This window comes from Leptinotarsa decemlineata, unplaced genomic scaffold (genome assembly GCF_025532065.1).
Source record: "Leptinotarsa decemlineata unplaced genomic scaffold, Ldec_3_MD MMD2_tig00003308_RagTag_RagTag, whole genome shotgun sequence".
In the NCBI taxonomy this organism is placed as follows: domain Eukaryota; kingdom Metazoa; phylum Arthropoda; class Insecta; order Coleoptera; family Chrysomelidae; genus Leptinotarsa; species Leptinotarsa decemlineata.
The window spans coordinates 3,730,156-3,746,600 of record NW_027412586.1 but is presented as its reverse complement, the minus strand read 5'-3'; the positions used below and the strand labels follow the sequence as shown (position 1 = coordinate 3,746,600).

The following is a 16,445-nucleotide window of genomic DNA, read 5'->3' as shown; positions in this document are numbered from 1 at the left end:
TATGTATATATTATAAAATGTCATGAATAAACTATTTAATGGTTTAAATCAACACTAAAGAAAAAACAAAGTTTCTATGGAAAAGTCTAACACTACCCGCTCTGGAAGAAAAGGTAAATTCCTTATTCAGGACATCCATCCATAGTCTCAATCAAAGGGAGGGTAATGTGGTGTCTATCATCACAGTCATTAGCGCTTAGTGTAAAGTTTTCAGAAGAAAAAAATATCAAAAACAATTTTTGTGATGTTGATTGACTTGTTGGATATTGAACAGATATTTCTGTCAAACTACACAAAATACATTTCTATTGAAGTAATAGTAGCCTATAGTCTGTATTCCAAATATTCGTTATTGAATTGAAATAAATATCATTCACAGGAACGCTAAGTTTGTGGCTCTTTCACGCCTCAACAAGTTAACAGATTTGGTTCACATTTATTGAATATTTATTTTTTTTTTATGTCATTTAATGTTTGAGTTTTATAATCACTTCATAGTATAAAACAAAGTCGCTTCCCGCTGCCTGTTCCTATTTATGCTTGGATCTTTAAAATTACGCAACGGATTTTGATGAGGATTTTTTAAATAGATAGTGATTCAAAAGGAATGTTTATATGTATATAACATGCATAAATAAGTAGAAAAACACTGAAAATTATAGAGGTTTCTAATGTAATGTCGTAAATAGACATTACATTAGAAACCTCTAGTAGGGTTCCGCCAGCAAACGCTGGCAAATCTAAGGGATACTTCACAATAACCATTTTTTATCCTCAAGAAATAGTTGCTTATTGACGAAGCAATATTAATCCTTATCCAATTAAGTACCTTAAATACATTGTGCATTCAATATAAGTCAATATGGCCCCTTACAGCGTGTAAGTTAAATGAATATTTTCGAAAATATTACAGATTTAAAATGCTAGAACATAGCGGTCGCGGCGGTACTGGCCGACGGCGTAGCCTTTAAATAGCGAAGACCGCGTTTCGCACTGTAGCACTTTATGATTAGCAACGATCTCACGCGTTTATATGTATATTTAGTATCAACATTGCACCCGTGCGGGGCCGGGGTGGTTCGCTGGTATGGATATACAGGCCGTTTCTTTTATCACAGCAACATATTCTAAATCGTAACAGATTCGAAGACGATTAAATGGGAAAAAAGTTAACTGTCAGCGGGAACAATACAATGGTCGTAGAAAATTTACGGGGACTCTCGCCCTTCTCGAGCTATACATGGAAAACCAAAAATGCTGTTTTTGTATCTGTTACGGTCGGTAGCCAGGCGGTTCGGCGTGGGTGCTTTGTTCACTCACTCGAATTGACTGGTCAGTGGTTCAAGCCCTAGTCTGAACGATCGATTTTCACCTGCTATCGTCCAACCTGTGATAGGAATCACACGTTAAAAGGTAATACCTCGTTAATCCTTAGCTCGCACAAGTTTCGACTTCTGAGGGTTATCGTTCGTAGGGGTGCGACAGCTGGTTAACGCAAAAACAGATTTTTTTTAACAGAATATAGCGATGGTACCACATGATAAAAGAAACGGCCTGTATAGACATGTAATGTTTTTGGGGATGACAATAAACAATAAATAGGAAATGGAAAATTCATTTTATCTCTGATTACAATTATAGTTATGGTATCAATCTTTATTTAAAAATATGTAGATATGTTTCCGAGCGAATAATAAAAATATCTACTGAGGTTATCTTGATGTCATTAGTGTTGTTTTAATTCAGATCTTGTGTGAAATGGATGTTTTTGTTTATCATATAATATTTGCAATAATGTAAAGATTTTACTATGTCCTCTAGATCAATTTTATGGTGTTATCTACTGAAACACTCGTTGACATATGTTAAAGGTTCAATTGTACGCTGTAGGTACAATTAAATTTCAGTAAAACCTGCAGATCCTTTCTGGGTGTTGTGAATAATATCATATACTTTTTCTATGACGATTGAAAAAAGCGTCAATTATGCGTCAATTGCTTGTTGAGTAAGAAGGCAGAATGATACATAACTCACATCTTCAAACCGATCACAGTTGACCCCATACATAACTCATTACCTTCGAGACCAATTGCAGATGATCAAATTCATTACTTTATTGTTGTGATTGTATGCTTTTTCATCGCAAGTAAACATTAAGAATTTTCTACTTCAAAATATGTTTTCAAATGTCTAACTTAATCATTAAATTGGAATTTTCTTTTGAAATATATGGTTGCTGACGCAAAACAAAAATAAAAACGGGCAGGAAAGTGAAAACGAGATATAGAGAGATATAGGGGCATATAAAATCAATGAAGTAATTTAGAACCATCCATTATCATTATCAAACCGTAGAGAAACAGGCGTAATAAAAACTATACAATAAAAAATAAGAAAAAATTATCTTGTTTTCATGAAAGCTGATATATCGAATGCCATCGTTATTCTTGAACGAGAAACTTATATCCAGAAAATTGAATCAGTCATTCAAAATGAAACTGAAAAATTTCCTCTCAGATACTAAAATCATTTTCACGGGATCAGAGAAACGAAGAATCACCAACATGAACCCCCTCCTGTCCTAAATTATATATAGCCTGATAAAAACACAAAGAGGATAACCCCGTCAGACCGGTACTTTCATACATAAATAGTCCGGAATAGGAGTCAGGTTTACCAATGAGCAACTTTTAGCAGACATATTTATGAACAGCTTGGAGACCACTATAATAAATTCCGACCTGGGTAAAAAACATTCGTTTTTGGTACAGATATGTAGACGATATTCTCGCTTTTTTAAGAATAAATTTGAGTTCAATGTATTCAGAAAACCTAGTTATACAGACATTACCATCCCAAGTGATTCTTTCCATCCAGACAGTCATAATTTAGCAGCCTACAATTCAATATTGCACAGAGCAGTAACTAGGGAAATTAAAATAATTACTCAGATAGGCCATAATGATAGTTTCAACGCAGACAGAATCCAGATGTTAGTCAGAAAACAAAGCCGTAAATTCACTTACAGATTAATATCCCCCAGATCAAACAATCAGAAATCAAGAAATGGGTAACTGACATATTTTGGTAAAAGACCAGATATAATTGCAGTTCTTCAGAAAAAACAATGTGGAAGTGACATTCAGACCACATGCCAGGTTATCTGATTTCCTTTTCAATGCCAAAGATGAAGTGGACAAGTTTATAAGCTTAAGTGTCCGGAGTGTAATAGTGTTTATGTGGAACAATGTGGTTGAAATTTCTAAAAACGGTATACTGAACATAAAAGGTTCTTCAGACTAGGTAAAAATGATTTTGACCATAAATCCCAATTATGAACAACTTTTCGGAATCGTATTTTCTTATACTGTCAGAAAAAATATTTTATTCTTAAAATAATTTACTTTTTTGGCCTGCCCTGTATTCTGTTTGACTCGAGGCTGTTTTTATTCAAATTTCGACTGTGAACTGACATAGTTAGAAATTATATTAAAAAACACCTGTGAATATACAGGCTGATTCACGTTGGATGGCACATTAGACGTTTCTGGTGAACCAGACAACGGATCACTTTGAAAATTTAATGGAGGGCATATTCGGACATTCTCTAGCCAACTAAAATATTTTCGACAATGCGGTGTTGCCGCTTCTATTAGAAAGCAGTAGCAACTTTGATTTTTCAAATGGAACACTCTGTATATAATATTATTTTTGGAATCTCCAACAATTGCCCGACAACTTTTCTTGATATTTCCCTATACCTATCTGTTACCGTTTTCGAAATAAAAATTAATTTCAATTTTTTTCTTCGAAAATCATGACTTCTAAAAATGCCGATATCTTTTAGTTAAGAAGTACTATGATATCGAAATTTGGTTTGGAGTTAGGTGATACTTGGACACTTCCCCCGCATTTTAAAGTGCTTGGAAGTGAACGGCCAGCGATTCGAACATATTTTGAAATATTCCACATGATTGTTTTACTTTTTTATAATTATTCATATCAATATTTCCAATTTCAAGTTTCTTGGTGCTTTTTTAAAGTTTATCCAAACATATTGAAATTGTTCTGAATTCGTATAAATTTCTTGAGGTTCATTGGCGGTAGATTCGGATACATTTCATTGAACTTTCTACATGTTCTGCTGATAATTTTGTCACACTGTCCAAAAATAATAAACAAATTCATAAGAACTTCGTTTGAATAGTTTTGTTCCATCGTTTTGAAGGTATTTGCAACTTCTGAAGTGACGAAAATGTCGATATTATTAGGAGAATGTCACAACGCTACTGTCAAATAGTAATCATGGCCTGCTTACCAAATACCGAATGGAAATACCATTCTGAAGGGACATTTTCACAAATAAATGTTCATAAGTCCGAAACTTGACTAGTTAGGTATAGGTATGATATACATAGAAAGAAAGCAAATTTCAGCAGCTCTCCGAATTTTCAATAATATACAGGGTGTTCCATTTAAAGTAATCAAATTTCAGCAACTTTTTCAAGCAAACGAAAAAACTGTATTTTTTTACCACCCTGTATTGAAGTAACGGAGATTAGGCTGACGTGTGGGAAGTGTCCAAGTATCACCTAACTCCAAACCAAATTTCGATATCATAGTACTTCTTAACTAAAAGATATCGGCATTTTTAGAAGTCATGATTTTCGAAGAAAAAAATTGAAATTAATTTTTATTTCGAAAACGGTAACAGATAGGTATAGGGAAATATCAAGAAAAGTTGTCGGGCAATTGTTGGAGATTCCAAAAATAATATTATATACAGAGTGTTCCATTTGAAAAATCAAAGTTGCTACTGCTTTCTAATAGAAGCGGCAACACCGCATTGTCGAAAATATTTTAGTTGGCTAGAGAATGTCCGAATATGACCTCCATTAAATTTTCAAAGTGATCCGTTGTCTGGTTCACCAGAAACGTCTAATGTGCCATCCACCGTGAATCAGCCTGTATAGCAGTCATCACACATCTCTCCTCAGCATTCTACGGTATTGAACAGATAAAAAAATAATAAAATCGTTGGGCGTAGACTTGGGTGGTGTATCGCTAAGAACGTATCATTTTTAGTCACTCTAAATCCAAACAGTCCTCGATACAATACAAAATATTGACTTGGGTTCTTCGTACAGATTATATTGGATTTGCATCTTTTTTATAGTGTACTACTATAGTACTAGTCAAGATCTGTCATTTAATACCCATATTGAGGTAGTTGTGAAATATGTAATCCGGCATTTTGTAGCTGCGGCCATTTGAATTTGCATCTTTTTCAAAGTGTACTACTAGTCTACTCGTCAAGCCCTGTTATTTGATACCCATGTTGAGATAGTTGTGAAACAATATATAATCCGCCATTTTGTAGCTGCGACTATTTTGAATTTACAATGATACAGAATTTAATAAATTGTATTGTCATCAAAACTAAATGTGTGTACCAAATATCAGATCAATCTGTCAACAGGAAGGGGGTCAAAATTCAATTACTAAATTTTATCCAAACAAACAAACCGTTTAAAAAAGAATGAATGAGTTAATCTAAAACTACTAGTAACTATAGTAACTTTTCTTTATTAGCAAGCATTTCACTATGTGGTGACATACGTGTACATTATTACTACTTTGATAGCTAGAACTGTAAACTCTAATTAGAATACTTTTCTCACACCAGAACTAATGCACTGTCTCCCAATTGTTTTGCTAACCAAGTTGAGCATTATCGGAAGATGGCTAAACAACCTTAGTCGTTGAAGAACCCTTTATCGTGAGACTATCACTTGACAGTGTTACTTGATTACGTTATGGATTTTTATCAAGTATTGGCCATTTCCATCACATAACATTAGTCATCTTCTGATTATGCTAACTCTCAGCCAAACGTGCGTCTAGATACGTTACTTTAGTTCTGGTGTGGGAAAGCGTTTTCATTAGATTGATCTTCAGCTAATTTATTGCAAAGAAAGAACTGTGGGGAATTTTTGAGAAGGAATAATCATTCCCAATACTATTTCCTACATTCTTGGAAATAGATGAGAGAATCATGAGTAGTTAACCTAAGAATGACAGTTTCGAGAATAATCTTGATCTTCACTTTAGAGTAGAAATAGCTTCACTTCATAAGGAAGCACCTTTTCAGGTGTAGAAGAGTAACTTAGTATTTTTTTATTTGAGGATTGTTGAAGATGGCAATATCGTAATCATAACAAACAGGTTAAGCTAGGCTAACAGCACATATGCTGACAACAAATGAATAATGATCTAATACTCCCCCACACTGGACATTACCTTTATCAATAATTCGTTTATATCCATTACATTTGTGAGGAAGGCAAAGGTCAGATGTTTTGACAAGCCGGTGACGGCATTATTATGCACGTGTTATATATTGTCCTTTCTACTGGCGAAGTTGTAACGCTGTAAGTGGCTCAATTGATGTCGAATACGAGACAACATTCATTTTTCTCTGCATATATTGTTATATTGTATGATGCACATTGTTTTTACTTACAAAATGAATCTCCTCTCTAATAGGGCCCCTAGACTGAACAAGTGGTATATGTTCCATCATTCAGTCACTTCACCTTCATTTCTCCAAACATTAAATTAAGCTTTATAAAATATACGAGGTATTTATAACTTGTTGAATTAGTAAGGTAGTTAAAGTACACATTTATTTTAGTTTAATTAGAGACAATCGAGATATTGATTTGATAAAGACATCTCTTTTTCTTCCAGTCAATCAATTTTCATTTCAAGATAGGTCATAATGAAGATTATGAAGAAAAAATTAGGGAATCGACTTATTTGCTATTATATTCCAGTAGGAGAAATAAATACATATTTCAAATGGTATTTAAAATATTTACTGGCTATTACCACAACTGTTGTGGTAAAAGGCGTCATTCTTGCCAAATTTTACCGGGTAGGAAAGCCCTAATTAATATATTTTACAATCCTCGTTTTATTTCTGAACTGATGTAAACTCACCAGAGTTTTAGATTTAATTCTTTAGTGGTAGTATTCTTTGCTACTGGTCTACAATATGTCTTCTTTTTTTTTAGGTTTATTTTATTTATGGACTACATGTATAAATGCAGGACCTTTGAATTATGAAGGTCCTTCCAGTCAGCCAGAAGCTTATTTCAATGGATCCTCATATTTGAGACTTCAAAATACAATTTCATTGAAAAGGCGAACCGCACTGAGCTTCAGAACATGTTACGGTAATTGTACTCTTTATTTTCTACATTGACAATGAATTAATGTTAACACAGAACTTCTTATTTTCAAATTTAGGAGATATCACTGTTTGTGACAGAGAACCTATTTTCGTCTTTATTTTTCAATTATTAGCACATTCTAATTTTATAAAGAGATCTCTTATGCATACCTATTCGGTTAATATGCCAGTACTCTAAAAACCAGCTGCTCTCTTTGGGAACTTGAAGAATTTTTAGATATTAGGTTTAGTCATTGTTATATGAGAAATGAAACAAAAATTCTTCAAGGTAAAAACCGAAATGACCTCATGTGTTTTCATGTTTCAGCATTGGTAATATTCAGGATGGATATCCCAGAATAGAGCATTGACAAAAAAAATTTTAGGCTAATGGAGATGTCAAAATTAATTCCTCATTATATTGTATATTTAAAAATTTTGAAAGTTCGTAAAAATTCTATTAACATGAATTTTAATAATTTCAAGGTGGCGTTTTATTTTCCCAACCACAAAATGAAGATTTAATAGAACTTTCGGTGAACCCAGAAGGGATCACTTTCCTTGCTAAGACTTCTGGAAAAATATTCGAACATAAAGTTCTCGGAAGCTTTTTGAACAACAGGTGGCACGTTGTCTATCTACAGTATAAACTTGGCAATTTGACTCTTGACGTAGATGGAGAAACACAGGTATCTAGTACTACAGTCTCAATTTTGTCAATTATTCATTGTGAAATTTCTAGTTGATTGCAAATGCAAGTTATCGAAATGAGTTACTGGTTAGCCCTGGTTTATATAATGATGGTGCTGCGGTCCTTCTCATTGGAAAACAATTCAATGGATGTCTTATGGAAGGACCTTCAATAGTTTTTGAACCCAGGTTTATAACATCTAATCACAATGTTGTTTTCGGACCCTGTCCTATACCATATGATAGCTGTGAGTTTTTCATGTGGGCTGTTCATATGTCACGTTGATACTAATTTTGAATTTTAGGTGTTCCCAAAGAGAAAATAATAGGTTATGACTATTGTGTAACAGAACCCTGTATGAGACATGGTACTTGTCTCAGCGGACAGAATACTTATACATGTGCCTGTCTGCCTCGATACACTGGAAAAAACTGTGAAATAGACTTAGGAAACCCATGTGATAGAAAACCGCCGTTATGCAAAAACTCTGGAACTTGTGTGGCTGATGCGGTAGGAGACTTCACTTGTGTTTGCACTCCCCATTTCACTGGTTTACGCTGCGAACACGAAATCAAAATTCCTCCCAAGTGCAAAAATAGTCCCTGTTTGAATGGTGGAATATGTGATGTTGATGCAGAAACTCAAGAAGTTGTGTGTCATTGTAAACCAGGATACGAAGGTGATAATTGCCAAATCAACATAGACGAATGCAATCCGAATCCGTGTTTAAATGGAGGTTTGTGTGCTGACGGTTTCAATAATTTCACCTGTGACTGCAGCCATACTGGATACAAAGGAAACATTTGCGAAATTAACATTAACGAATGTGTTGTGAATCCATGTTCGAATCAAGGGACTTGCTTTGATAACTATGGGTCTTACTGGTGCGACTGTTTGCCAGGGTTTGGAGGACATAACTGTCAAATTGTAAGTATTATATAGTAAGTATATATAAATCAAGACATATACAGAGTCCCAAGTAAAAGTTTTTTTGTGGAGGAAATTACAGTTTTTGTAATTTCTGGGGATTTTCACCTACAATCTGAAAAAAAAATGTTATGGAAAACTTTATATGGGTATAAAAAGGGAAACTTCTCGTTCACCCCGAATATTACCTGCATGAATTCAATGTATTTTTCACGAAGACAAATGCGCTTTTTTTCAGTAACTTGTTATATTCGATAAGTTCACATTTAACAAAAAAGTATTAGGAAATGGTACAGATACTTATCTTAACGTTTCTAACGCTAAAATCTGCTTCCATCTTTAGATTTGAAAACGTCAAATATATCTTGCAAGTTAACTTGAATGAAACGAATCGAAGAAAGGAAAACTGCAAGTTATATTTGATTTTTTACTTCTCAAGACGGAGTTTGGTCTCTGAAACGTTAAGATAAGTATGTATACAATTTCTTGGCTCTTGTTTTGATAGAACAATATACTGATAAATGGTGCATATTCCTTTGTGAAAAGAACATTTTAAATTTTGTTTCAATTTGAAACAAAGTGTAACACCAAAAACTGAAAGGCTAGAAACATATAACAATTTATCCATCTCAATTGTTATAAGGAAAATATTACAAGATTAACTTGTATTGGAAGAAAGTGATGAAATGTGAAGTATCAAAGCTGTTTTTTATGACGTTCGAAGAATACTAGAATTATGCAACCTTTTTTAGTTTGGTTAGTAGGCAAATAATTCATAACCCACACTTTTGAACCTATCACAGTTGACCAGATACATAACTCACTTTTTTCAAAACCAATCACAGATGAACAAATTCATTACTTCAGAATTATGTTCAAAATGTTTTCATTTTAAAGTGAGCCTTGAATATTTACTTTCTTCAAAATATATCATCAAACTTATTCACTGAACAGACAATTTGTTTCAAAATATATAGTTTCTAATGAAAAACAAGAATAAAAACGATTTTATTTCAAAGAATATCACAATATGTCACAAATATGACATAAAACATCAACAATTGGCAGATGTGAAGAGTTACTGTTTCTAGGGTAGATTTAATGACAAATATTCATTGATTGGATATGGTTCATTTTCTAGAAATAGTTTTGAAAGTTTCTTTTTGTTGTTTCTTGCATCGTCTCTAGATTCCTCAAAATTTGTCCTGTTTGTTGTGAAAAGCATTATGTTAGTTTCGTCTTTATTTAGAGTCAACTTGTTCGTGTTTCAACCCATCAATCACTTCCAGAAAACTTTCATTTTTCATCAGACTGCACTTTACTAAGTCAGTATTTGGAAGAAGATCATCAACATCTAATGAAGAGAATTGGTTCGGTTATTCTTTCTTGGGATACTCTAGTATTGAAGATTCTTTCATATGATTTAATTATTTTTTGTTGTCGTTGTTTTCTATTAAATAGGTATGACTAAAACCAATTAAAGGCAGGATTTCTAATCCCATATTTCTCTAGTTTAAACAGCAGTATACATATTACGGTCTATGCAATCATCTGCTTTGGTCTACAAAAACTCCTTAAACCAACTCATTGTGTTCTAAGGCTATCATTATACAGGGTCCTGCAACAGTGGCGCGGTGTTCCATATCTCTATATAGGAAGCAGATAGGAATCTAATTTTCTATAATATTACCTTATTGCTCGAGCTCGACAAAATAAAAATATTGGCGGTCACACAGGGTGTTCGATTTTTTCTGGGCGGATCCCAACTGTGTCTTTTTAAATGGCAACTTATATTTTTTATCGCTTTTTCGGTTTCTTCATAGAAAATAAAATAAACTTTATGTATATCTGCACTTCGAAAATATTGATGGTTTTCGAGATATCTAGCATGACAGGTTTTTTTTTCCAATATTCGTCACTCAGAATATTTGAAATTATGAAGTGGTGCCAAGTCCAGTTGAAATTTTTTTTTGGTCGAATATTCTACATTGGTAACTCTCTCAAACGATATATCTGAAATCGACCTGTGATATACAGGGTATGAAAAACCGCTTGCCAAATATTGTAAATGAAAATTTGCAAAATCTTCCTTATATTAAATGGAACACCCTGTATATTATTGATCCATAAGAAGCGCCAACCAAACCTCTACAAATTTCATTAAGTATTCCCTATGGCTAAGTTCAATAGTTTTTCTTAAATGAGCATTTCTTTCGAAAAATGGTCATTTTTTCAAAGCGAAATCCATTTGACGACTGATAAGAATATACAAAAAATACCCTTTCCTTAAAATATCGCCCATTCCTAAAATTACCTGTTGCTAGATAAACAAGTTGCGAATTACACCACAAAATGGACGTTCTTGAATAGTTACAATAATTTCAAAAATCTCGGAATTTGTGCCATATTCTTTCGGTCTAAAACAACCTTTCAGCGAATGAAATATTCATTGGAAATCAAGTCGTCTGGCAAATGACAGAACAAAATATTTGGCTGCAAATGAATATTGAAATTTTTAGTCAATCGTGAAGTTGAACTGTCGGTATAATTTCATCAGAATGTTGTTATCAAAAAGTGATTTGATTGATATGATTTTCATATTAGGTGAATCAGACAGGAATTGTTTATTGGCAAATAGAATTTATTCTCAACGGTATCCAGATAGAAGGCATCCAGATGAAAGATCTTTCCGAAAGGTCTTGGGACGATTCGTTGAAACTGGATCTATTAATTATTCCAAACATGAGCGCATCAAGCCAGCTACTAATGAAGATAATGAATTGCAAGTTCTTCTTGCTGTTGAAGAAGATCCTAGTAGGAGTCAACGACAAATTGGGGAAATAGTGGATATAAGTGAGAGATCAGTGCAACGAGTATTGAAGAAACATCGCTTGCATCCATACCACGTTCAGTTACATCAAGAACTACTGTATGCTGATTTCGAGAAAAGAGTGAGATTTTGCAATTGGGCCATGAACAAAATTCGTCGAAACGAATATTTTTTCAATAATATTTTATGGTCGGATGAATCGACATTCCATAAAAATGGATTTGTAAATCGACATAATTACCATTATTATGCGACAGAAAATCCTCACTTATTGAGACAGGTGGATTATCAACATAGGTGGTCGATAAATGTCTGGGGAGGCATCATTGGAGAATATGTAATTGGTCCATACTTTTTTGAGGGACATATGAATGGTGCAATGTATCTCAATTTCTTACGAAATGATTTACCAGGTTTGTTAGATGATATTCCTCTTGACCTCCGCAATAGAATGTGGTTACAACATGATGGTGCACCTGCTCACTATTCGGCAGAAGTGAGAGATCATCTAAATGAAGTATTTCCCAATAAATGGATAGGACGGAATGGGCCTGTATGGTGGCCCGCTAGATCACCAGATTTAACGAAACTAGATTTTTTTCTTATGGGGATACATAAAAAATATGGTTTACGTTGAGCCACCAACTTCTCCCGAAAATATGCGACTTAGAACAACGAATGCTTTTCGCAGCATTACACCAGCTGTCTTGCGCAGGGTAGAACAGTCTTTCAAACATAGACTTCAGCTCTGCATTCGAGAAAATGGAAGACATGTTGAACATATTTTATAAAAGTTTCATTATCAACCTTAATTAAACTCTCCCTTTTGTAGTTTTGTAATTTGCCAGTTGACAAATTTGAATATCTAGAACTCAAGCTCTGAATGAATATAATAACATGAAAAAAATAGTTATTTATAATGTTTCTTTCTTTTAACTTGTTTGGTTTGATATTGCACGATTTATGAGTGAAATTCTGCATCCAATGAAAAAATAATTTTCCATTTAGCAAAAAGTGATAGGTACATACATTTATTTCGTTAAAAAATATTTGTTTGGACACCTTCTAATGTACAAAATTGAAACAAGATATCTTTCGTATATTTTTATCAGTCGTCAAATGGATTTCGCTTTGAAAAAATGACCATTTTTCGAAAGAAATGCTCATTTAAGAAAAACTATTGAACTTAGCCATAGGGAATACTTAATGAAATTTGTAGAGGTTTCGTTGGCGCTTCTTATGGATCAATAATATACAGGGTGTTCCATTTAATCTAAGGAAGAATTTGCAAATTTTCATTTACAATATTTGGCAAGCGGTTTTTCATACTCTGTATATCACAGGTCGATTTCAGATATATCGTTTGAGAGAGTTACCAATGTAGAATATTCGACCAAAAAAAAATTTCAACTGGACTTGGCACCACTTTATAATTTCAAATATTCTGAGTGACGAATATTGGAAAAAAAACCTGTCATGCTAGATATCTCGAAAACCGTCAATATTTTCGAAGTGCAGATATACGTAAAGTTTATTTTATTTTCTATGAAGAAACCGAAAAAGCGATAAAAAATATAGGTTGCCATTTAAAAAGACACAGTTGGGATCCGCCCAGAAAAAATCGAACACCCTGTGTGACCGCCAATATTTTTATTTTGTCGAGCTCGAGCAATAAGGTAATATTATAGAAAATTAGATTCCTATCTGCTTCCTATATAGAGATATGGAACACCGTGCCACTGTTGCAGGACCCTGTATACTGGATAAATTGAAAAATTATAATCTTGAGTCAATCTACCTTTTGTTGCACATAATTTTTCCAAATGATGATTATAAACTTGTAGACCTATAGTTTTCAATTTCTTATGAACAACTTTCAAATTGTCTAAAAAAATGCAAAAGAGTAATGAGTTGATAATGATATATGTTATTGTTCTACAGCGTGTACAATGTATTTCTTGATTATATTTATGGGAATGTTGGGAATATTTCCACTACGTTCATAACTTCAAGGAAGTTTCCATTATAAGGTTCGTTCCAACCTTGAGTCAGAAACAGATTTCCAACTGTTTGTAAATCGTTGACAACGCGCATGTCTGGTAAATATTGGTTTCTGATTAATTTGAAATTTCTGATTGGAACAGCTGATAGTTCAACTGAAGTTTGGCATGGAATTTCAACATAACCTTTAAAAATAATTTGGGAAAGAAAGTTTTTGGCTTTCTACTACTCCATCTTAATACAAAAAAAGGGGATGAGGGAATCTTCCAAAGAAAGGAAGGAAGTAATCAATTTGAAAATATGTAACTCTATACATGGAAGTGTAGATCATGCAAAGAAGTAACTTTCAGACACAAACTGAGAGAATGTCCTCCTGAAACAGCTATTTTCATATAAACTTTGAATTACACGAAAGAAAAAAAAATTATTTCGAAACAAATACTTCTATATGAACACTGAATTATACAGAAGATACTTTTTTCTACTCAGTTTGTATTTCAAATATTCCACAACGAATGTCACTCCTAAAAATATACCCCCTTCAATTCTTTAAAAATAAATCTAATCAAGTGTATTTCTGGAGAGTAAAAGAAGGTTGCAGTATTTTATATCTCTATTCTATTTTCTTATCAACATGGAACTGGGAGGTCACCGCAATAATTAATTTGTGTATTTAAAGATGTTCATATTATAGGTTCACTTAAAGAATTCCCAATTTTTCCTGCGCCAGCAAATACATAATTTATTTTATAACAATTTTTGCAGGTTATGTTGTTTGTAAGTTGCATGAACATAAAACAGAAATAGTAATACGGAATACGCATGCGTCAGATTGATGGTTAGAAGATAATCCTCAAACCATTCTGATAGATTTCGAACAGGTTTGAATCTTGGATGGAACAGAAAACTGATAGTTTACTAATGGTTGGAAACTCACGTTGGAACGCAATCACATTACTGCGCAGAATCCTGACTGTCAGAAACTGTTTCTGACGCTGGTTGGAACGAACCTATTATAAAGCTAAAGTGTATATCTCCTAGGACACTTGGCCAAAATGCCAAATTGTACAATTCTTTCTTTTTACTGAATGTTGCAGTTGCCATCATAAATTAGTATCTGCCCATTTCTGATAGCATTTCAGTTACATGACAATCTTCAGTCGTGGCTTACTTTTTCACCTGATATAATTTTATCAACAACCTCATTTCAGCATCTACAAAATTACTAATTGAATCTTCATTTTTTGTGTCTAGTTTTTTATTTTGGGTTTTCTCCACCATATATCACTAAGGAGTTTCCATGATTGAGTTTTGGTGTTTAGTATGTTGAATCGATGATATCTTCCCTTTTAAAAACACCATCTGTGGTTCTAGAATAAACAGATTTTAAACAGAACCTTATGAAATGCTTGTTATGTCATACATACTGGATATTTGTTTATTATTACTTTTATAGCATTCTGGCTAGTACTATTTTCCTTCTCAGGCAGCTTATAAATGTTATTGATACTCCAACCCTAAAACTGTAATTGTGTATATTTTTCTCTGTTTCATACAAAATTAACCTATGAGGTTATGGTTATTCTATAGGAAAATTCTCCTCACTCCATAACCATTTTTCATCAACAGAAGAAAGTACTCAGAATATTGGCTAATGCATCATAAAGAGAACCCTCATTTATTGCACATGATATAATGCCTTTGTACACTCATTATTTTTAATATGTTACATATTGTCCACAAATATTCTGATAAATTTAGGACTCTTTCTATTCCCTTGAAGAATATCAACATGCCAATATCGACGAATTATCCTTTTAATAAATACACGTGTGTTTCTTTCACTCATTATTCGTATATATTCATCCTCTACTTTCTCTGACCTGCTATATATGTAATGATATTACTTGGGGCAGTAAATAAAGAATTGTTATTGTAATAGTATGGAAACTAAGAGTAAAAGAAGAATGGCTTTTGCTTTATCTATTATTTCTAAACAAATATTCAATGCAAAATATGTTCATAGGGTATAGAGTCAGTAATCAAAAGGCAATTTTTTTTTTAATTTCAGGTCGTAGATGAATGCATATCTCAACCATGTTTCAACAATGGCGTATGTGTCAGTCGAGCTGGAACATATGAATGCCACTGTCTCCCTGGCTTCTTAGGTGATAATTGCGAGGTGGAACAAGGGCAAAGACAATGTGATGCTAACACTTGCCCACCTTATGCAAACTGTAGGGAAATAGGGGGTGGCTTATCCTGTGTCTGTAAACCTGAGTACCCTGGAGAATATCCAGATTGTAATAATTCCATTTGTACCAATAATCCGTGCTTGAATGGCGGTATTTGCAGTTTGTATAAGGGCTACTTCAATTGTACTTGTCCACCAGGGTTCGCAGGTAAGTTTTTCACAAATATTTTGCATCTATTTGGGTAACAAGTGAATGTTTGTATTCGCCCTGGATAAATAGGAACAGATAAAGTATTTGAGGTCTTGAATTATTTACAAATTTCTATAAATCCATCTCTGTTTGTTCTAATTCTTTAAAGTGTGGAATACCTGTTATGCATTGGCATTCATATTTTTATTGGTATTTCATCTAAAATACTAAAATATTCCAAAGACCCATATGGTTCTTAATGTTTTCATTAAATTTTGCATTATTGTTATGTCTCATTACAAATTGAGAGCAGTTAATGTCCTTTACACTTTGTTTGCCACTTGTATACTGTTTTAATTAATATTTGTAGAATATAAG

General features: G+C 33.3%; 1 protein-coding gene across 1 annotated transcript in view; it reads left to right on the top strand.

Annotated features, from left to right (window-relative positions):
• crb (cell polarity complex component crumbs) overlaps positions 1–16,445 on the top strand; it is a 103,443-nt gene that overhangs the window by 36,795 nt on the left and 50,203 nt on the right. Inside the window, exons 2-6 of the mRNA XM_074177867.1 lie at positions 7,077–7,238; positions 7,721–7,923; positions 7,977–8,172; positions 8,230–8,852; positions 15,755–16,085. Of these exons, the coding sequence (XP_074033968.1) occupies positions 7,077–7,238; positions 7,721–7,923; positions 7,977–8,172; positions 8,230–8,852; positions 15,755–16,085 (1,515 nt within the window). The remainder of the gene's footprint in view (positions 1–7,076; positions 7,239–7,720; positions 7,924–7,976; positions 8,173–8,229; positions 8,853–15,754; positions 16,086–16,445) is intronic.